Source organism: Leishmania donovani, chromosome 28 (assembly GCF_000227135.1).
Source record: "Leishmania donovani BPK282A1 complete genome, chromosome 28".
Lineage (NCBI taxonomy): Eukaryota > Euglenozoa > Kinetoplastea > Trypanosomatida > Trypanosomatidae > Leishmania > Leishmania donovani.
This window is the reverse complement of record NC_018255.1, coordinates 267907-288706: the sequence shown is the minus strand read 5'-3', so window position 1 is coordinate 288706 and position 20800 is coordinate 267907. Positions and strand designations below refer to the sequence as shown.

Here is a 20800-nt window from a genome sequence, read left to right as displayed (position 1 = left end):
AAATCAGCGCAGGAATGTGCATTGGTGTTGCGTCAGCAGCACCAGCCCTCGTTTTCGCCACGCACCAAAAAGAAGCGCCGCCACTTTTCACATTCCCCCCACCCACGCACAACTACTCCTGCTCTCGCAGGCGTCATTTATTGCTGTTTACTCTCTGAACTATCATCTCTTCCTTCTCTTTTCTAACCCTATCATCGGTGCTCTATTAGGTTTTGTTTGTGTTCTATCGCAACGCATCTTTTTCAGGTGGCTAGTCAAAGGATGGCGTTATCACCAGAGAGCCCCGACTTGAACATCGAGGAGCCCGCAATTCTGGCCTACCATAAGCAGGCTGACTTCGCAGCGTTTTTGGTCAACGAGTATTTTATCAAGCCTAGCAAGCAGCTAGAGGAGGCGAGGCAGGATGACACAAACGGACTGCTGCCACTTGTATCGCTTGACTGTCTGCTGCCAAGCGGCGATATTGATAAGATAGTCGGGCACATTTGCGAGGAGACGCACTTGATAGACGAAAGGCATGTTCAGCAACGGAAGCCATTTCGCATTCTGGAAAAGCCTTTACTCATTCCGGCGATGCTGGCAGCCTTGCTGCATCGTATTCTTTTTGAAAAGGCCGGTGTTTTTATCTCATCGACAACATTTGATTTGTGGGCAAGCACGGCTCTCGGCTTTCCGGCGAGAACTAGTCGCCTTTGGCTAGATGCGTGCGCGAAAGTCGAAGAGGCCTTGGAAGAGAGCAGCGTGAAGCAGCTTCTGAGAAAACGTAGCGCCTCCGATACAGGCATTCATGCCATAAAAAGGCAAGCTGACTCGAAAGGAGCACTCTTCTCCTTGTGGTGCAGCGCTTGCTCAATGCTGTGTGCATCACTTACAAGTCCTCTCCTTTCGATGGAAACGTGCCAAGAACACTTCACTCAGGCTGTTGGGCGCTCTATAAGCTTTCGAAAGGATATCGAATCGAAAACAAGCAGTGTAATGTATGGGAGGGGAGCGCCGGGGTTCAACATTCACGCGGCCGGAGAACCAGAGCTATGCAGCTGTCTTGTCTTTCATTCATTTTTCCGTCAGCTGGAAACGCTCTTCCATAGGGCGATCGACTCGAAAGTGAAAATGAATGTCTCGGCACACATTTCGTTTGCTGTGTTTATAGGATGCCTAAATGCCTTTACCTACTATCGCTACTCTGCAAACAAGGCGGGATCCGTGTGCAGGCTCCTCGACACCGTAGCACACGTGGCAGATGGGAAAAGCCTGACCCATCAATTTGATCTGAAGAGTGTCGAAGTGCGGCAACTGTCGAGGTACGTGCAACGGGCTTCTGTTCTTAGCAGTGACGAGGTTTTCAGCGGGATCTCGCATCGCCGTGCACGAAAAGAGTCATGGGCCTCCTCTGCGTCCATCCTGCCGCGTTTTTCTGAGATGAATTATAGTACAATACGCATGACTGACATTTACCCGTTTTCAATGGTGGCAGCGATGGGCCCTGAGTTGGACGATATGGGTGGATGTAGCGTCTCCGCGGATGTGAGAGTGCATCCCGAGGATGAAGACGACGAGAACTTCGTAGAGATGACAACCATTTATCTCGATGAAAGCGGAGATGAGAGATGCACACAATACATTCTTTCTGCGGAAGAGGCAGCTTCCAAGAGGCAAGTCCAAGAAAAGCTTTACGGAGGAAAGCAAGGCCAAAAAAGCTAACGTGATTTTTCTGCTGTGCGTTTAGGTTACGTTAAGAACCTCGTTTATGCTTGTTCATCTTTTCATTTTTTTTCCTCGACCCCTTGCTGCTGAGTACGCATGACACGAGCAAATAGAGCATAAAAATGCGAAGCATACTCCGCCGAGAAAGGCGTCTCCTGAAGATGTTTTCACGCGGCAAGCGAAACCACATAATGTGCCACATCCAAGCTGCTTCGGCGGTGATGTATCATGTTCGCAAAGCGGCTTCAGCAAGCAACCTAACAGCCAGAGCAAACACTCACCCTCACTTTTGCCTTTATTTTGCATATTCCACCACTTTTTTTTTTTGCTTGGCCGTCTATCTCCTTTGGTCTACTCAAGCACGAAGGGCAGCGGCTATCAAGTGCAGTATTTTCCCTCTTTGCGAATAGGAAAAGAAAGCTTTGTTTTTCACCGAGCAGGCGCTTATTTACAGGATCAGCCACCCAAGGACTTTTCTTGTTTGATTAGAGCCTGCCTCTTCACAGAACGCTTGCATTTTAGAACCCGAGAATCATCTTTCTGGCACGCCAATGAGGCTCTGCAAACTTTTCCGATTCAACTTCTCACGCTGCAATTTAGCTGTGCTTAGCCAAGGCTCCTTGTCTTCCTCCGATGCAGCCCCAGTTCGCGGGTTCTACTCCTCGTTCTCCTACGAGGATGAGCTGCAGAGTATAGACGTCCCTGATATGAGCACGCAGCTACTGCCTTTTCAGAAGGAAGGTGTGGGATGGATGATGCAGCGCGAAATGAACCACATCGGTGGCATCATGGCGGATCATCTCGGTATGGGAAAAACAGTGCAGATGATTGGCTTGTGTCTGGTGTCTGACAAAGTGAACAAAGGATTGTATTCGAAGCAAATACGGCAGCGGATAATGCTAGCTGAGGGGAGTCGCTTGATGACGGTGCTTCGGCAGCTGCAGAGAATCAGTGTCGTCGCTAACTGCTCGCGAATCAACCGGCCGGCGGACGACCTTTCCTCACTCATCGCCACTACCGCAGATCTGCTGAAAACGAAACAGGGGAACTACAAGGGAGTTCGTGCAGAGATTGACAAGTGGCTGACGTTTGCGGGCAAGTTTCATCCTTCCTATCAGAAGCGCGCGTTAGATTTCCTCGATGATGTCGAAAGGAAGGAGTTTCATCTCATCAACTCAAAGGAATTGCGCACCCTTGTTGTTGTTCCGGCGGCCCTCATGCTCCAATGGAAGTCTGAGATCGAATCTAAAGTGAAGGCTTCCCGAAAAATCACCATGTACCTCTATCACGGTGAGAGCAAGCTGATCAGCAGCACGGAGCTTGAAACGTTTGACTTTGTCATCACCACCTACGATACACTTACGAACTCTGCGGCTTCGGCTTTTATTCCTGGTGACGATCCGCGAACGTTTGCCTTCAGTCGAAAAGAGGCTGGCCCGCTTTTTCACATTCAGTGGAAACGAATCATTCTCGACGAGGCCCACATGATTCGCCACGCACGGACGCAACGCTGGCGCGCCGTTCAGGAGCTGCAAGGGCTTCACCGATGGGCTGTGACGGCGACACCGCTGCACAACTCCATCGATGACTTGCAGAACCTTCTCCATTTTATCGGTCTTCCGCGTTTGCCTGTGTTGCCAGGAGGCAACGCCGAGGAGCTTCTCGCCGATCCGTTGCTGCAGCGGAGTATTGCAAAGTCTCTACAGCCGGCATTTCTGCGACGTGGCCCAGTGATGATGCGAAATGGTGTGAAGGAGGTCCTCGTAAAGCTTCCACCAAAGACGGAGGTCGTCATTAAGCAGCCGTTCAGCGTGAGGGAGTCACACATGTACAACAGCATCTTGGCACGCTCAAGAAGCGCCTTGGCGACATCAGAAAACAAAGAGGGCGTCTTTCATATCTTTGCCATGATGACGAGGCTTCGGCAGGCTTGCTGCCACAGCTGGATCAGCCAGGGCCGTGCCGTTCAGATCTCTGTTTGCGGCATTTGCAAGAGTGAGGCAAGCTCGCCAGTGGCCACCAAGTGTGGCCACGCGTTCTGCCACGAGTGCTTGCTGCTACGGTTCCGTGACGCGGTCGACGGCGACGACATAGCCACGCGAATCGAGTGCCCGACGTGCGCGCACACTATTACCTTCAGCTCTGTGTTCAAAAGGACAACACCAAACTCAAGCCAGCGAATTGCTCAATACAAGAATAATGAGTTCGAGCTGAGCACGAAGCTCCGGATGGTGCTGCGCTCTATTCACGATATGCAGAAGAATCATCCCGCTGATAAAATGATCATTTTTTCCCAGTTCACCTCCTTCATGGACGTCATCAGCGTCGCGTTGGATCGTTACAACATTGCGTTTCTGCGCATCGACGGGACAATGTCGCTGTCCAACCGAAATGCTGTCATTCGTCAGTTTCAGACTAGCGAACACATAAAGATCGTGCTGGCAAGCAAGACAGCAACTGGTGTTGGCCTGAATCTCACCGCGGCGAATCACGTGGTGGTAGTCGATCCTTGGTGGAACCCCGCCATCGAAGAGCAGGCTGTGCACCGTTGCTATCGCATCGGGCAGAAGAAGCCGGTGTACGTAACGAGATTCATTATTGCGGACACTATTGAGCAATACTGCTACGAAATTTGCCAGCGGAAGAAAGAGTTTGGCGACGCAGTCCTGCGCGCCGCCACGGCGGGCGACTCAGGTGCCAAAGTAGCTGCCTCGCGCCTTCAAGAACTCATGTCACGCCTGAAGTATGTCGGAGACGGCGAGCAAGAGGACTCTGCCACGAAGACGTCTGACGACGCGCGCGGCGGTGACAAAGGCGCACAGCAAACACCTTCAGCCACTGAGAATGACGCCACTCACAACCGTGAATTCAATAGTCTCCACGGTCACAGCGATGAAAGTGAGACCACCGTTGTGTAGGTTTGTCGATTATTTGCAGATGAGAGGAAAGACTGCATGAGAGAGGTGACGCTGCTCTGTTTCATGTTTGTGTTGCACACGCGCTGTACATTTCGCACACGCAGGAATAAAAGAAAAAAAGGAAAACAGGGAGAGAGTCGTGGCCGATGAAACGTATGAAGCAAGGCAAGTGCTCGCTAACAGGTGCTTGAGTGCGGGGGTGCACAGCTGTCGGCGAGCGCAGCTGCTTGACCTCTCCCTCTTGCAAGGTTGTTGAGGTGGTCGCCACAGTCTTACACTGTTCAAACCCCGCTCCTTTCGAGACACCAAGCCGTTTCAGGGAGACATTTGTGGTCACAACACCCATAGCCTTTTCTTGATGTCTGTTGCAGAACTGCGCTTCTCCTCATCCATGTACAGCTGCGGTGATGAGGCTGCATAAAGCCCATACGCGGAGTAATAAGAGAATGCAAAGGCAGCGAGAAGATATGTACTTCTCACATCATTCCCTCATTGTACTCGCTCCTGTTCCCATCGACTCTTTCTGCTTGAACCGTACTCTCTTTCTCCTTAACTGCGACACTTTCCTGTCCTGAATCCCAACCGTCAAAAATGCACGGCTTCGCTTTTCCATGTTTCTTGCGCGCAACTATTCTGCGTTTTCATCCTCCTGCTGCTGCCCGGCCCACTTGAAGTACGCAGCTTGTGCTGGCGGTTGCACAGTCAGCTCTTTTTTTTTTACACCCTTTACGGTGCTGACGACCCTGCTTTTATCGTCTGTTTCTAGTACAACTGAGATTCCCAGCTGCCCTCTATCTCTACGTTGCCCCAATCTACGTCCTCCCCCTTTTAGTATTTGCTGCATACTCTCTGTCTGGCTATACGAAGGCGCGTACGTTCACCTTTTACCTCAACTATAGATCGATCCTGGATTTCGCCTCTGAGAGTGTATGCGTCTGTGTGTCTCAACATTCTCCTCATTCAGTTTTATCATTTCTCTCTTAGGAGTTTAGCACATTAGGCACCCTTTTTTTTTTCGTTTTTGTTCTCCCGCTCTTGTGTTGCCGTTCGCCTTCTCGCATGTTTCTTCTTGCTCTTTCTCGCTGCCACCTCTGTTCCCCTGTTCAATTCTCTCAAAACATCCCCATTTGAGCACCCTGCACTCCCTGAATTCCCCTCCTGCTCCCGATACTCGTTTATCTGAGCACTACTGCCCACACGAGTGTCCTCTCAGCAGCGTTGCTGTTCGACTCCGCTGCTCATAGGTTCTCCTTGCGGAACGCCAGTATCGCGTGGCTTTTTTCCCTTTTTCCTTTTTTCTTCGCTCTTTTTTTTCGGCCGCTACCAAGACTAGTTTTCTACATCCCTTTTCCCTTTTTCTTTTTGAGTTGTCCCCCCCCCCCACACACACACTGAGGGACTTTCACTCGTTTCCCACATTTAGCTGTGCTTCTCGTCCGCAGCTTCTCGCACTTGGTGTGACTGCTTTGCCCGCTTGTTTCGTTGTTTTTCTCTGATTGCCGTAGTGTGCGTTTTTTTTTGTACCTCCGCTCTTCGTCACCCCTTTCCCCTCTTTTCTTCTGTTTCTGTGTTTTATATCATCGAATCGACCATGTCTCGAACTTCGTCAATGTATGTTTCACCCAATCTGGGCCCCACCGCGCCGTGGGGTCAGCAAACATCTACCGGCGTGTTTCGCCCGCCGCCAGCGATCTCGCTTAACCCTAGCGCAACCAACGTGCCGCGGCACGAGGGTAAGACGGCGCCCCCATGCTACTCTGCAGGCGGCGGCGTCGACACGACAGGCGAGCACGGGCCAGCACCTGGCCTCGTGCCTGCTCCCCCTTATCCTCTAGGAACTGGTGTGCCGCACGACCGACACAGCGAGGTGGGCAGCCACATCGACTCGTCGCCTCCGCTGCGGTCCACCAGTCCGCCCTTCTACACACAAAATTACTACGGCAAAGTGCCGGCCTCGCTCGTGCCCGCCAATGCACACGGAGTCGCAGGAGCCGCAAACGGGGACAGTGGTGTCAGCGCCATCACGTACCCGGCGGGCCGAATCATGAAAATGATCTCCTACTCGGTGCACCGTGAGGAAGACGCGTTCCTGGCGAAGAAAGAGAGCAATCGAGTGCTTGAGAAGGAGCTGCTGCATGAGCAGGAGCTTCGGCGTGAGACCCAGCGCCAGCTGGAGGCTCTCGATGAAATGTTGCAGATGCTTCACGAAATCCGCGAAGCGCAGTCTAGGCTAGGCGCGAGCTTGGGGCTGACACTGTGAAGGAGATGCGTTTTCCGTGACCTGCCGACACCTTAACACGCGCGCTGGATGGCGCGAGAGCGTCAAAGGCGCTTTTCTGTATTGTTTTCGGATCGCTGGCCTCGGCGTAGGAGGCTATGCCGAAAGCGCCCTGGCTCATGCGCCACACTACCTACAGAGGGAAACGGAGAGAGATAAGAGGAAAGATGCAGAACCAGGGGAGGAGACGACTTGCACAACAAAAGAGGCGGAGTGCAACGGTAAGGAGTGACTTTCGCTTGTAATTGATGAGAAAGTGTAGAGGTGTTCCTCGTTGGCACAACCAACTCTCGCCGTGATCTCCTTCCTGCCTCCTATGAGCCCTGCTTCCACTCTCTCCCCTCATGTCTTTCGACATTCTCTTTGTGTGCAGATGAGAAGTCGACGAAGGAAGCACAAGGAAAACGTTGTAGGTTCAAAGAAACAGCCAAGAGGCGGGGTGGTGTGCGCGGGCGCACGGTGTGGTACTGGCCCCATGGAGGGGTTTTTTTCGCTGAGGAAGCGGCGTCCCTATCCATCTGAGGCGCCTCCGAAGCCGCCGTCGCCGCTTGTGTCGTCAGTGCTGCATTGGGTTTGCGCGCTTTGCTTCTTTTGTCCATCTCTACTCCCCCTGTCCTGGATGGCGCGGGGGAGGGGGGCACCTCAGCGCGTGGCATCGCAGGGCCCAGTGCCCGCTCGGTGTGTGTGTGTGCGTGGGTGTGGGGTGCCAGACGCCCCCTCTTCCCCCTCTTATCCCTGCCAATGCCGAACCCCGCTTCTGGTCGTCGCAGGGTCGGGTGCCTATGACGTAGCGAAGTCAGGGCTATGCATGGCTGCTCATGTGGGTGGCCAGGTCCTGGCTGGCGTTGCGTCGGAGCGACCTGCGACCTGCGACCGTGGGCACGCCTGTGCCATCCATGCGATAGGCAAGGTGTCAGCGTGACTCGAACGCATCCGGCCCCCGGCCTGCGCTGCCTACTGGTGGGGAGCCTGGGCCGCCTTGAGGGATGCACCAGGTGGTGACCGACACAATGGGAACGTCTGTGAGGCGACCTACTCCGCGGGTGTGGGTAGGGTTTGAGGCAGGGGTTGTGCTCCGACGGCTGAGTCGGCGCATCGCGGTGAAAACGCGGCTCTCGTGCTCCTTTGCACTAGGCGTATAGGCCTGTGGCAGGCCGGGTAGAGTGGCGTTGGCGTCATGCTGAAAGGCAGAACGGATCCGTTGGAACCAAAAAAAAATGTCTTCTGGCAATGCGCTTAGCGTATGCATGCGTTTGCACGTGCATTAGTATCTGCAGGTGCGGATAGTTTCTGCCCCACTTTATGGAAGAAGACACTGCGCACTTCTTTAGAGTACCAAGGCGATGTAACGGATACGCTTTTGATATATATGATCCTACACTGAGCAGAGAAGAGCCTTAAGGTTGAAGAGAACATCTGTCTTGCCGAGACCGGATGACCGCGCCGCGTGCCCTGAGTCCGTTGGGGTGTGCGCATGGCGGAGGCTCGTACACATGGGGTTCCTTCCAACAGAGAAGCCACCTCGTTCTTTCAAACTCATGTATTGCACTTTGCACGATGCTCTCTTCCCCTTCCCTGATCCCTCCCCGTAATCCTCCACACTGATCCCCGCTCATTGCGCGTCTTGTCTGTCCACCTTCCACACTTCCTCCTTATGCACACAACGCATGGTCACGTGTGAGCACATACACACGTACACTCACACACGTACATGTGCACGAATGAATGAACACTGCAAAGCAAAAAAAAAGTGAAAGCAGAAGTACCCTGTTAGCACATATCCACGCGTGCCGAAGAATCAAAGCCACCATCACCACCTTTACTTCGCCATGCAGCATTCCCGACTCGGTCGAAATACCAATGGGGCCCTTGCCTACTCGCACCGCAGCATCGACAGCGTCCCGGCCGACGAGGATGCTCTCAAGGAGTTTTTGAGGTCACGTGGCATGGAGGGCTTTGCAGCCAGTGCGTACTGGGGTGCCACGGGCGAGGTACCACCTCGTGCACCAGACGACGTCGCATCCAAGCAGCCATATCCCTTTCAGGCAGAGATCAACCGCAAGCTGGTGCCGCTCCCGAAGGACCAGACAAGCTACCCTCGCACGCTAGACTACACGAACGTCGGACTTCACTTGATCCTAGACGACGGTAACAGCAACACAGGAGGTTTCAACGCATCTCAGCTGCAGAAGCTGGGAGAGGGTGGCGCCGGCGGCGATGGCCTTGGCGGCACACAAGGACAGGGCAACACCGGCTCGCAAAAGCCACGGTTCCTCACACTGCAAACTACCAATCAGGCCATCCCTCGCACCTTCGACGATGGTGTGCTGGACGTGCTCCGCGCCGGACAGGCCAAGGAGGACGCTCTCAAGAAAGAGCTGGACAATCTAGAGGCAACGCCGTACGCAAGCGGCGCTGCACCGGACGCTTTCCGTCTCACCTCAGACGACTACTGCGACTTCGGCAAGATGGACCCGTCAGCGTACCGGCAGAAGGATTGGAAGGAGGACGGGGATGGCGTGTACGTCTACAAGAGCCGATACAACAACGTCGAGCGCGAGGGGCCTCGGCGCCGCGAGCGCACGTTTCAGACCCTACAGCGTGGCCGCACGGTCGACCGTACGCAGCTACGTAGCACACTAGAAGATAGCCACAAGCAAGCCCTGCCGCAAGGCTACGAGCCCTACTCAGCCAAGGACTGGATGAGCACGACCCACCGCGAGCATGCAGCCTACGATGTTGCAGAGGCGCGCCACATGAACAACCGCGACGCCACGGTGCCGCTGCGCAACACGCACTACGCCCTCTCTCCAGCCCAAGAGATGGCGGTCACGCAGCGCGACGCTCGCTTTCAGACGCGCCACGATGGGAAGTGGGCAACTACCTACTCAGCCGGGTACCAGGATCGCTCGGCCGAGGCGGATGTGTGTCACAAGTACGGCGCCAAGGCCGTTTTCGACATTGAGGACGGCATCTACACCATTAATCACGAGTACCACCACCCACGAAGGGAGGTGCGCACAGGTGAGACCTACACGCCAGCGGAAATGGTGCCTGGGCAGTACACCACCATGTACACCGAGCCACTGCCGGCTCCGAACAGCGTCATTGGCAGCACTCGCCGCTGCTGAGGAAACTCATGACTCAAGACGAGCAGAGCGGCGACGAAAAAGGCGCTACGGGGGGCAACGCCCTCGGTGCCGACATCGTTTTGATTTCCTGCGCGCGGTGCAGCTCCGAGGATGACTCCAGACGCTGAGTATGCGTGTCTGTGTCTCACAGAACTGCACGCACGCACCACGCAAGCGTTTCTTGTATGCTCTCTTTTTCTGTTTTGCCTCTCGCATCTGTCACCCCACTTCCCCTTCTTTGTCCGTTTGCCTGCTCAGATGCATGCCGCTCAGACTCGAGTGCTTGTGTGCGCATCTGAGTCTGTTCTGTCTGACTCTACCTCACTGCGCATGTGTATGTATGTGATGATGATGCTTCAGATACACGTTTCGCTTGTGTTCGCCTTTTTTCATTATTTGCGGTTGCTCTTGTCGTGCCTCTGTGTCTTCACGACGCTGCCATGGAGAAGAGGGAAAGGAGAGCGGGCCGGCGAGAAGGTAGGATGAAGCGACCGAGAGGGGCATCGCCCCTGTTGCTAGGCGAGCCGATTTCCCTGTCGCACGCTGCCCTCTGATCCTCTTTCCTCGTCTCCCCATCTTGTCAGAGAGCTCCAGCCTTGACATGCACGCATATGTATAATAGCGCTTTCCCGCCGTTGATTGCTTTGGCCGAGGAGCTCCTGCTGTGAAACAACGCCTCGCGGAGCCAAAGCCATAAACAGTGTATCAGTCGTAGCACCAACAACAATCGGGCTGTGTGGTGGAGAGAGGTGCATCAGATACACCAGAGGACCTTTGTTGGTGCGCTGACAGTAGGCGCACCGAGTGCCTATTCCAGAGATCGCGTCTCTCTCGGTGAAAGCCACATGCGCATACACAGTCACACCATCGCTGTCACTGCTCGTTTTCCTGCCTCTATCGCGATCGCGCCGTACTTTCCGTACGCGTGTGGCGAGACCGTCCTCTCCCTCTTTGCTGGTTCTATGCGTCGTATCATACAAGCTCGCTTCACTTTCCCTCCGTCTCATTATTTTTCCTGAATCCCTTTTCGTTTTTGCTTGTAATCTGGCACTGCCATTCCTGCGTGATGGGGGTTGCGTGGCTGGTTGGCTATCTATTGCATCCCTGGCACGATGGCCCTCACGCACGTGCGTGTGTGTGTGCGTCTGTATGCCTACAACTGCACACACACACACACATATATATATAACATGCGTCTATCACCCACGATCTGCATCTACGGCGACTGCCTTAATCGGTGTTGCTGTGGTTTTCCTCTGTTTTGTTTTTGCACGTTGTGCTTTGCGACTCGGGGGCGGTGCTTCTGCGCAAGAGAGGAAGGGAGAGATTACACACGATGTTGCAGCGTACATCACTGCTTTGCCGCAAGGCGCTTCAGGCCTATCCGGTGCCGCCGCGCGCGCGCAACTATGAGCGTCGTTGGAGTAGCTCTCGTACGAATCCATACAACCGCATGTTTTGGCGCACCGTGCTGAACGAGGATTTCGCGCGTCCATCATTTTGGGTCTCTGATTTCCGCCACAAGTACTTAGCTAAACACGGAATGGACTACCAAGGGCGTGTGCCCGCCTCGCCGGCACCAGGCATGTATCAGGGCTTTAGCGATGTGCACAAGATTCTCGCCAACCATCCAAAGCCGCAGCGCGAATCTCGACACCTGCCAGTGATGCCCATGACGCCGCGCGTCGTGTTCGAACACGCGCAAGAGAAGCGTATCGACTACGCGAAGAAGATGCATCGCGACCGGCGATTGGTTGAGCAGCTGCGCACACACGAATTCTGGGGCTGGTACATGAAACTGCAACGGGTGCGTGGCCGCTGGTGTAAGGAGCATGGGGTGTCGAGCCGTGGCGTGTACGGGCCAGCTGTAGACGCAGCGGAGCTCTGGGGATAGAGGAGGTGGTTGGTGCAGTGATACTGGGTGGACTGTGGTTTACCTTTTTTTTTGAATTCCACATGCCTGGCGTGGATGCCGAGGGGTTTGGGTATGTGCCTACGGTGTGCACGTGAAGAGGCTACCACGCCTGGCGATTGTTGCTGCAAGTGAGCAACTGGGTGCGCGCACGTTGGTGCAGGAGTGCGTGCTCACTCCGTCGTCTGCAGCAGCGCACTGTTGCACTGCTTGCCGTTGCCTTTTTTATTATATTTTACACCCTCTTTGCCGTATCCGTCCCCCTCCCTGTTTTCACAGTATAAGCGAACGAGGTGCATCCGTGCACACGCCCACCAAGAAGCTCAAAGGGCGAAGTAAATCTTCGAATCAACACAAGGAGAAAGAGCACATCGTACCCTTCGTAGGCCTCTGTTGACGAGACTGCGCGGTGTTTTCGTTCTTTTTTTTCCTCTTCTTTTTGTGGCTTTTCCCTGTGTGCGTGGGCGTGCTGCTTCACCTTTTTATATCCTTGCACATTGCTCGTGCTCTGCAACGGGGCAAGAGGGGGCACGTGGTGGTGGCGCCACGGCCGCTGTGCCGCCTATGGACGCTGCTTCACTTCTGTCGCGGTGTGAGGCTTCGCCTGTGTGTTTGTGTCTCTATTTCTTCTTTCCACAGCACTCGTTGCCGTGGAGGAGCGGCGGAGGGATACAGGAACGGCCCAGGATGTCGCAGTGCCCCGTCGCCAGAAGTGACGCAGCTCCATCACGTGTGCAAGTCTTTTTCGTTTGCGTCTGCTGCACCCCACATTATTCTCTCTCCCTCTTCCGTACCCCCTCGCCCCTTCCCCACAAACATACGACCACACTCACACACCCCGATGAGACTTGACTCGGTTGCCTCGTCCCTCTGTCAACTCTTTCCTCGCTATCCGTTGCAGCGCACATATAAACGCGCACTCCTCTACACACGCAAGCCTGTATAAGAGCAGCCACACGAACTTCGAGAGAGAGGGAGGCTTTAAGCAGTAGGTTACCGTGCTCTGCTGCTTCAGGCTCTGTCTCGCCGTCGGTGTGCTGCTTATCGGCGCCCTCTGCTTTCCGCAGTTTTCTCGTCTTTTGCTGTTTCGCATTCCGTCATTTTTTATCGATGCCAAGGGGAGCAAAGGGGGGTAAGAAGCGGTCGCGCAAGGAGGCCAGCGACAATATCGTTGAGGATCTCGACCTCGACATTGGGGACGCGGGTGCGTATGTCAACGACGACGATGTCGTGCACAACCGCTGCAGCCGCAAGGCCACCCGAGAGGATGGCGTAGAGGAGGAGGATATGTTCGCCGTTCTGCCCTCGGACGCGCACCGCCTCGACGGATACGGCGACGACGAGAACGGCGGATTCCAGGAAGAGGAAGAGTTAGCGGTGGTGACGGAGAAGGGGCTGCGCAAGAAGACAACCGAGGAAGACTTCGACGTGGCCGGCGTGTCGGTGGCTCACTTGTCTTCGCGGCGTGACGATGTGGCCAAGAAGAGTTCTTTAGACGCGCTCGATGCTGCGCCAGTAATCGAGGCCGTCGAGCGCGACTTTGCCGCTCTTACCACGGCAGAGCGGCTGGCGGTGCTCAAGAAGGAGTCACCGGAGCTGCTGAAGCTGCTGCTGGACCTAAAGACGTACATGGCCGAGGTCAAGACACTCGCGCAGCCGCTTCACGAGCTGCTCTACGAGCGTAAGGTATCCCCCTCGGACAAGAATCTTGTCTCTTTCTTAGAAACCAAGGTTCAGCTCATGCTGAGCTACTGCATGCACGTAACCTTCTACCTCCTCCTCAAGTCGGAGGGCCGAAAGGTAGCCGGCCACCCCGTGATTGACCACTTGGTGGAGATTCGTGTGTACCTGGAGAAGATGTGGCCTCTGGAGGAGAAGCTGCAATACTCACTGAACCGCCTCATCAGCGGCAAATCCACAGCAGCTGCACACCTGAATGAGCTTCGTCCGCTGCAGTCCGGCGAGGGTGGCGCCTTCGAGTCCTCTCGCGCCATGCAGAACACCGAGGCCCGCGAGCGCCGCCAGCAGTTGCGCCACATGAAGGAGGCAGAGGAGCTGGAGCGGGAAGAGCAGGCTGCCATGACGCGTGTGCGCACCAAGAAGGCGTCCGCGCTCAACAACAGCAACACCGCCAGCTCCGCGATAGCGCCCGTCAGCTACCAGGAGGACGAGGACCAGTTCTTCTCTCGCATTGCCGGCGGCGCCGACAAGGACGGCGGGGGTGCCGACGAAGTTGAAGGCGAGGAGGGTCTCTCTCTCATGGAGGTTCTGCGCCGCCGCCAGAAGAAGGCTGGGGACGTGCTGAGCCGCCAGCGCACATCGAAACAGCCATCAAAACCCGCCGCAGTGGACTCCGATGACGGCGATGACGAGGACGATTTGAATGGGATGGGCGACATGGACGGCGACGAGGACGAAATGGACCTCGGAGGCGCGGACGACGGAGACGACTGCAGCGATGGAGACTACGAGGCGGTTTGGGAGGAGGAGCGTGCCCGTCAGGCCGCCGAGTCCTCTCGAAAGGCTGCCGCTGCCGCGGCCGCCTCGGCGCGCCGCCCTGCTCAGGAGGAGGTAGATCGCCGCAAAGTCGGCAAGAAGATCGAGTCGCACCGTGGACTCACGAGGGCCCGTCCGAAGGACCGCAAGAACCCACGCGTCGCCCAGCGCCGCAAGTACGAGCGCGGCATGCAGGTGCAGAAGTCCCAGTCACGCAGTTTTCAGCCGAAGCCGGAGGGTGAGTTCGTCGGCGTACGGGACATGAGGCCAGGCGTGGTGCGCGGCACCAAGCTATGATGCACTTCCTCCTACGCTCTGAAACGGGGACGGCAGTTCGGCTTTGCGGATGTGCCTGTCCGCGCCACCGCGTGTGTGCGTGCGCGCGAGAGGGCTGGATGATGACCCGATTAACGACTCTCCGTTTCTCTGTGCTCTTTTCGTTCAACTCACAGTGTTACTTCGCGATTAATATTCGGCTTAAGTTCTAAGGCATGCGATGGCCGCTATCCGTCCCTGACTTCTTCAGCACGCCCGTGGGTGTACGTGAGCTGCCTTTTTTTTTGTTCCTTGTCGAGATTGACACGCGTGGGTGCGTGCGTTGGCGCGTACCTGCACCCCTCTGAAGGGAAAGAAAGCGTGAGGCGGAGGGGGGGAGGGGAGATAATGTTCTCCGTGCTTCACTGTCTCTTGTGCCTTGTGCCTCGCGTCGATCACCCGTGCGGTTCTTTCCTTTTGCTCTTCGAAGGTTAAAGGGCCGCCTGTATGGGCGTGTGCAATGATGTGCGTTTCCGTGCGTGCGTGCGAGTTAATCGCGGACTAAATATGGCGACTATAACGATACGAAAAGAAGAAGTGACGATAAAATTCAAAAGTCCGCTGAGCGCTCAGGTGGTGGAGGACTGGTGAGCCTGCCACCGCAGGACGGCTCCGTATTTGACGTGGGGTGGGGGAAAAGGGAGGGGGATGTGCAAGGGTTAGGATCACAGGCACGTGCACAAGTCGATGGGTAGCTACGTTGCTTAGCTTTATGCTCCCACTTTCAAACAGACGAAGAGTGCGACTGTTGTTGTTTAATTTGCATCTCTGCGCCAGTGACACAGCGCCGTCTCTCCTGCTCGCCTCGTCCCCACCACTAGTGGTGCTGCTACTGCGACTAAAACGTCGACCTCTCCGACTCCGCTCCTTTCCCAGCTCACAATGCGGGCGGCAAGTGCGGACGCGAAGGAGAGACCTCTACGCACCCGAATGGTGTGGTATGGGGTGCACCGCCGACTGTCTCTCTATCTCCCTCTCGACATGCCCATCTTCTCTCCCCCGCCCGTCTCCTCTTTCCGTTTTCCCCGCTGCTGTGAACCGTTGATGTGCCCTCACTCGTCGTCACCCGGTGAAACACCGTGCGTGCGTGACATCTCACACGTTCGCTTGAATTTCTCTCTTGCACACGTATCGATGTGTGTGACTGGGGGGGGGGCGTGCGGCGCACGTTGTCAGGATGTAAGAAAAAGAGTAGCGAAGGAGTGCCGACGTGCATTGAACAGAACAGACGTGCCATAGAAACACCCACACCCACACACACACACACACGCAGACCGACGTGAGAAACGGAGGATGTCCACAATGGCGAGTGAGCTGGAACAGGCCCAGGCAATCCTTGCAAGCGAGCGGAGAGGCCTCGGTCTCATCCACCGGCCTCTTCGCACCACCCTGCTCTTTCTCTCATACAGCATTCAAGGTGCGGTGCACTATATAGAGGCGGCTCTAAGCAGGCCCCTCTTTAATACCGTGCTTTTGCCGCTGATGGTGATATTGTGCCTCGTGTCTTACTATATTGTGCCCTCCCCTGCGGCGGCGGTGTTCTCTGCGTTTGATCTGAACCGGGACGGCCAGGTCACTGCGGCAGAGATGAGCTCGTATTACTCCACAGTCCTGAAGCAGCGCGGAGGTGACGGCGCTGCTGCCATTGCTGATCAGATCCTAGGCAGCCGCACGGCCGTAAGCGTGGATCAGTTCAGTGAATGGTGGCAGTCGACCGCCAGCGAAGGGCAGTGGTACTGCGCTGCCGTGGCAAACGGCTGGTGGCGCGAGATGGAGTACTGGCTGGCCGATGCGCTTTACTGGGTTGTGCTTGGCGTGCTGTCGTCGATCGGCCTCGGCACCGGCATGCACTCTGGCCTTCTCTTCCTCTTTCCTCACATTTACCGCACGTGTGCGGCGGTGCAGCGCTGCGGCAATGCGAACTTCTGGACGTATCCGACCAATTTCTTCTACGGCCCACGTCAGCGCCTCTTCGTGTGCCTCGCGCCGGAGAGTCAGCCTGAACTCGCTGCGAGCAAGATGTCGCTAGTGGAGTACTTGGTCAAGGTGGTGCCAGCGTGCATGCTGTGGGGTGCTGGCACTGCCCTGGGCGAGGTTCCGCCGTACGCGCTGAGCTACGCTGCTGCGTTGCAGGGCCGCCATGAGGATGATCTGCAGGAGTCTGCCGCTGCCTACGACATGATGTCTCTCGCGACGAACTGGACGCTTCAAAAGGTGCGCCGCTACGGCTTCTGGGCCATCTTGCTGCTGGCCGCATGGCCTAATATGGCGTATGACCTATGCGGCATGGCGTGCGGGCAATTCCTGATGCCCTTCTCTACCTTCTTCTCTGCCACCTTGATCGGCAAGGCAGTGATCAAGGTCAACTTGCAGGCGGTCTTTTTCATTGTTCTCTTTTCCGGCGACATCATCGAGCGCATCATGCAACGCTTGGGCAGCAGTGCTGCATCTTTGCTACCCTCCTTTTTTCGAGTGGAGGCGGCGGTGGAGAAGGCTCTCTCGGCAGTTGTGCGGGCACGCGAGAGCATCGCGAAGCGCGCTAAAGGCGGCGATGTGTCTGCGACGGCGCCGGAGTTGGAGGAGCCGGAGTCGCTGCTCGTGCAGGCGATGAACTGGTTCGTGGTGTGCAGCGTGGTGTGGTTCGGCAAGTCTATCATCGAGTCCTTTGCACGCTCAGAGCAGGAGCGCCGTGACGAAGACACGATCTTCGAGTTGGAGATGGCGTTGCGGCGTCGGCACCAGAGCCCGGCGCCAGTGACAGCGTCGGAGTTACAGGAAATGCTTGCAGCAGCGCAGGCCGATGCACAGAGCAGCGAGGGTGGCATCGCGTTCGCCGCAATGCGCTACCCGCGACTTCTCCTGACAGTGGCACTTGGGCTAATCGCATGGGGACTGTACAATCATCAAAGCAGGGCATCTTCGCTCGGGCTCACTCTTTTGCTGCATCGCTACCTTGACAATCAGCTCTCGAAGAACGCGGCCGCCCGCACATGCATGCGCCGGGTGCTGCGCATGGCCCTCGCCGCGGCGGTGCTGTACTTCTATGTCTGAGAATGATGGTAATGGGAGCTCTAAGGGGGAAAAACAGAACGTACGAGCTCGACGCTCATGAGTATCAGTGTTTAGTGCGCTACGCTGAGCTCCTCATTGCACAATGCATGCGGTGATTGGGTTGCTTTTGAGGCGGAGTGACGCCTAGCGAGAGTGATCATGACTGCGGTGGAGGGGTGGGTAGGTAGAGGAGCAGCGGTAGGGGTGAATGCGCGGATAAGACGGTTCTTTCTGCTTTGTTCTTGTTGCCTATCCTGCAGCCCACTTCTCCGCATCAGATCTCCCGCCAACCGCCCCGATCGTCTCTCCCCACCCCTTCCCTCGTTCGGCGCGCTATGCACTTTTCCCTTTTCTGTCTTTGCTCACAGCGACGGCACCAATAGCGCGCAACGGTGGCAGTGACTGCCGGGATGGAGTCGGCGTGGGGCGGCGTGGGGAAGGGGTGCGCAGTGCTGCGTGTGCCTTCCTCTCTCATCCCCGTGTGCACTCACGCGTGCTTGTTAGCGTTCTTCGGGGGGGGCCCTCGACGCGCTTTGTTCTCTCTCCCCCTTTTTCGGTTTCTCCGTTGCGTTTTTCCCCCCTTTTTTTGGCGGCCCATTTTTTCATGTTCACCGTTTCTCACTGCGTACGAAAGAAAGTCGCTGGCCAAACTTATAGACACCCTCTCCAGGGCAAGCGCGCGCCCGCCTCCCTCCCCGACACACCGGACTGTATCACTTTCCTTGAAGGGGGATCACATGTGGTGCCGCCATCTTACCTCGCAAATCCACTCAAGTGAGGGTTGCCTGCACGTCGGCATCGCACTGGGACACGTCATACGCGCTCTCTGCGGTGTGCACCGGAACCGCGCATCTTCACGATGCGACGCGGTATACCTGCGAAACACTGATTCGAAGCGTCTCCTTGTTTCTCGATTATGATGCCTGATGGGGTTGACTTCACGCAGGGGCCTTGCTCCGCCACCTTTTCTTTCCATGTTTGCTCAACTCCTCTTCATCCGAGCCACTTCGACCTCCTTCCACGTGAAGCGTCAGTCGCCCGTGCATATCGTCGTCTCCATCCTCTCTTCACGGGATCGCAGGATCGACTGTAGGAGCCTCCGCCCCTGCCGCGCTTGCACTGTAACCCCGTTTTTCTCCTTCTTTCTCTCTTCTACACTTGGCGTCCGTCGTTTCAGCTGCAGCGGTGCCATGGATCCAGAAACAGTTCTCGAGTCGCTCGCAAGGGAAAAGGGCGTCGTGCTAACGCACCTCTCCGAGATCAACAGCAAGTACTCACGGTCGGCCAAAGTGGCGTGCTGCGGTGGACTCATGACGCGCCTAGTGACAGAGAGCGCCGCTGACTCCACGGTGCTCCTGCGTGACGGCAGCGGCTCCTGTTACTGTGCTCTGCACGGGGACATCACCAACCGCTACCCCGATGTATTGACCACCGATGCGCTTCTGTTCTTCACGGACATCACAGTCCTGGTCATCTCTTCCAAGGTGCCGCCGATGCTGATTGCGTGCTTACAGAACCTTGCCGGTCTCTTGCTGCCTGATAAAGCGACGAGTGCCGCTGCTGGTGCTACGGCGTCGAGGAGCGCCGCGGCGGCAGGGACGCGACCCGCGCCGGCGTGCAACCTCCCTGTTCGCGGCTCCGTGCCCCATAATGATGACTCCGCTCGCTCAGACACGTGGCACTCGGATCCCCTTACCGGTCGCCAAAGAGGATGCGACGCCGTAGACACGTTCAACGACTTCGATGGCGCTGGCGACAGCTGCATGGAGCCGCATGCTTCTGTGGGCGCAGTTCTTTCAGCCCAGCGCACCCTTGATGGACAGCGTCACGATAGCGTCCCGGCGGAGAAGAGAGTACGCACAGAGAACACTACTGCATCAGCTGCCTTCGAGGTAGATGACGAAGACGATGCGGAGTGCTTGGAGCTAGTGGATGGGATGTGAGGCCGGTGCAGGAGCGGAGTGGGGTGTATGCGTGCGAGGATGAGGAGAGGGGCAGAGGCCATTCTGACGAAGCCTTCTTACCGACTGACCCCAACGCTCCCTCAGCTTTATGCCTCTTCCTTCGTCTACCGTGGCCTCCGCCGCTCCCCAGAGTCCGATGATATGCCGACACGAGGGCTGATGTATCCTCTCTCTTGCTCCACCTGTGTGTTTGTGTGAGGGCTTTTTGACTTTTTTGTTGTTCATCAGTGCGAGAATGCATGCGGGCTCTTTTTGCACCTCTTGTTGTTGAGGCCACCGCTGCTGCTGGTGCTGCTGCAAGACAAAAGACGAGTATACGTACAGTAGGCGAACGCAGGTGTGCATTTTTGGTACCAGTGTCTATGCTAGGTTCATAAGGACTGCGAGGATTACTCCCCTGTGTGGGTGTGCCTGGCCCTTGCCGTCGAAGCGGTCCTCGTTTTCTTTTGTAGCACCGTCACCTCCTGTTCTTCGCTCCTCCTTCAGGCATACTCGCGTGCCGATGTCGTAGAACCTGCCCGCGTTTTTCTGTTACCTTCTGTGCGATGCGCCAACGCCGAGTGTGTGCAATGCCCCTCGTTGTCGCCCTCTTTTTTCCTTTGCTTCTCTTCGCCCATCTCTCCCTCCTTCTCTGCCTGTGTTTGTGTGATACCGGGCGCACCTCACATCGCTATGACACGATCTCCTATGCTATCTCACACGTACATCCTCATACGCAAAAAAAAAACGTATATGCGCACTACCCTTATTGTTTCCCTTCGCACCCTTTCACATGCAGATGTTCTGCGTCGAAGAGGTTTAGATACACTCGCTGTTTCGAACACCATTCACACCCCTGTCTTTCTCAACGTTCCTCCCCCACTGAAGGCCTTCACGTCGCCATTGACCGTGACGTTATCTGGGCCACCCACCCCCTTCCATTTTGGTGGGCGTTTCTATTTCTGTTGCCCCCCAGCGCTGACCGGGCACAGCGCGCCCTCCACACTACCTCCATTTCCTTTTTTTTTTCGTTGCTTTCGTGCTCACAGTCA

The 20800-nt window shown here is 56.1% G+C and overlaps 8 protein-coding genes across 8 annotated transcripts; all 8 read left to right on the top strand.

Moving 5' to 3' along the window:
- Nucleotides 1–261: 261 nt before the first annotated feature.
- On the top strand, nucleotides 262–1701 carry LDBPK_280820 (hypothetical protein, conserved; the record flags this gene model as incomplete). Its single annotated transcript, XM_003862133.1, has 1 exon — nucleotides 262–1701. One exon carries the CDS (start codon nucleotides 262–264, stop codon nucleotides 1699–1701), a length of 1440 nt encoding a protein of 479 aa, XP_003862181.1.
- A 710-nt stretch (nucleotides 1702–2411) lies between these two features.
- Nucleotides 2412–4622, top strand: LDBPK_280810 (DNA repair protein, putative; the record flags this gene model as incomplete). The annotated part of the gene is made up of 1 exon (XM_003862132.1): nucleotides 2412–4622. One exon carries the CDS (start codon nucleotides 2412–2414, stop codon nucleotides 4620–4622), a length of 2211 nt encoding a protein of 736 aa, XP_003862180.1.
- A 1591-nt stretch (nucleotides 4623–6213) lies between these two features.
- On the top strand, nucleotides 6214–6882 carry LDBPK_280800 (hypothetical protein, conserved; the record flags this gene model as incomplete). The annotated part of the gene is made up of 1 exon (XM_003862131.1): nucleotides 6214–6882. One exon carries the CDS (start codon nucleotides 6214–6216, stop codon nucleotides 6880–6882), a length of 669 nt encoding a protein of 222 aa, XP_003862179.1.
- A 1964-nt stretch (nucleotides 6883–8846) lies between these two features.
- Nucleotides 8847–10031, top strand: LDBPK_280790 (hypothetical protein, conserved; the record flags this gene model as incomplete). The annotated part of the gene is made up of 1 exon (XM_003862130.1): nucleotides 8847–10031. One exon carries the CDS (start codon nucleotides 8847–8849, stop codon nucleotides 10029–10031), a length of 1185 nt encoding a protein of 394 aa, XP_003862178.1.
- A 1336-nt stretch (nucleotides 10032–11367) lies between these two features.
- Nucleotides 11368–11925, top strand: LDBPK_280780 (hypothetical protein, conserved; the record flags this gene model as incomplete). Its single annotated transcript, XM_003862129.1, has 1 exon — nucleotides 11368–11925. One exon carries the CDS (start codon nucleotides 11368–11370, stop codon nucleotides 11923–11925), a length of 558 nt encoding a protein of 185 aa, XP_003862177.1.
- A 1128-nt stretch (nucleotides 11926–13053) lies between these two features.
- LDBPK_280770 (hypothetical protein, conserved) lies at nucleotides 13054–14736 on the top strand (the record flags this gene model as incomplete). Its single annotated transcript, XM_003862128.1, has 1 exon — nucleotides 13054–14736. One exon carries the CDS (start codon nucleotides 13054–13056, stop codon nucleotides 14734–14736), a length of 1683 nt encoding a protein of 560 aa, XP_003862176.1.
- Nucleotides 14737–16047: 1311 nt separating this feature from the next.
- LDBPK_280760 (hypothetical protein, conserved) lies at nucleotides 16048–17805 on the top strand (the record flags this gene model as incomplete). Its single annotated transcript, XM_003862127.1, has 1 exon — nucleotides 16048–17805. One exon carries the CDS (start codon nucleotides 16048–16050, stop codon nucleotides 17803–17805), a length of 1758 nt encoding a protein of 585 aa, XP_003862175.1.
- A 1190-nt stretch (nucleotides 17806–18995) lies between these two features.
- LDBPK_280750 (hypothetical protein, conserved) lies at nucleotides 18996–19748 on the top strand (the record flags this gene model as incomplete). Its single annotated transcript, XM_003862126.1, has 1 exon — nucleotides 18996–19748. One exon carries the CDS (start codon nucleotides 18996–18998, stop codon nucleotides 19746–19748), a length of 753 nt encoding a protein of 250 aa, XP_003862174.1.
- Between the last annotated feature and the right edge of the window lie 1052 nt (nucleotides 19749–20800).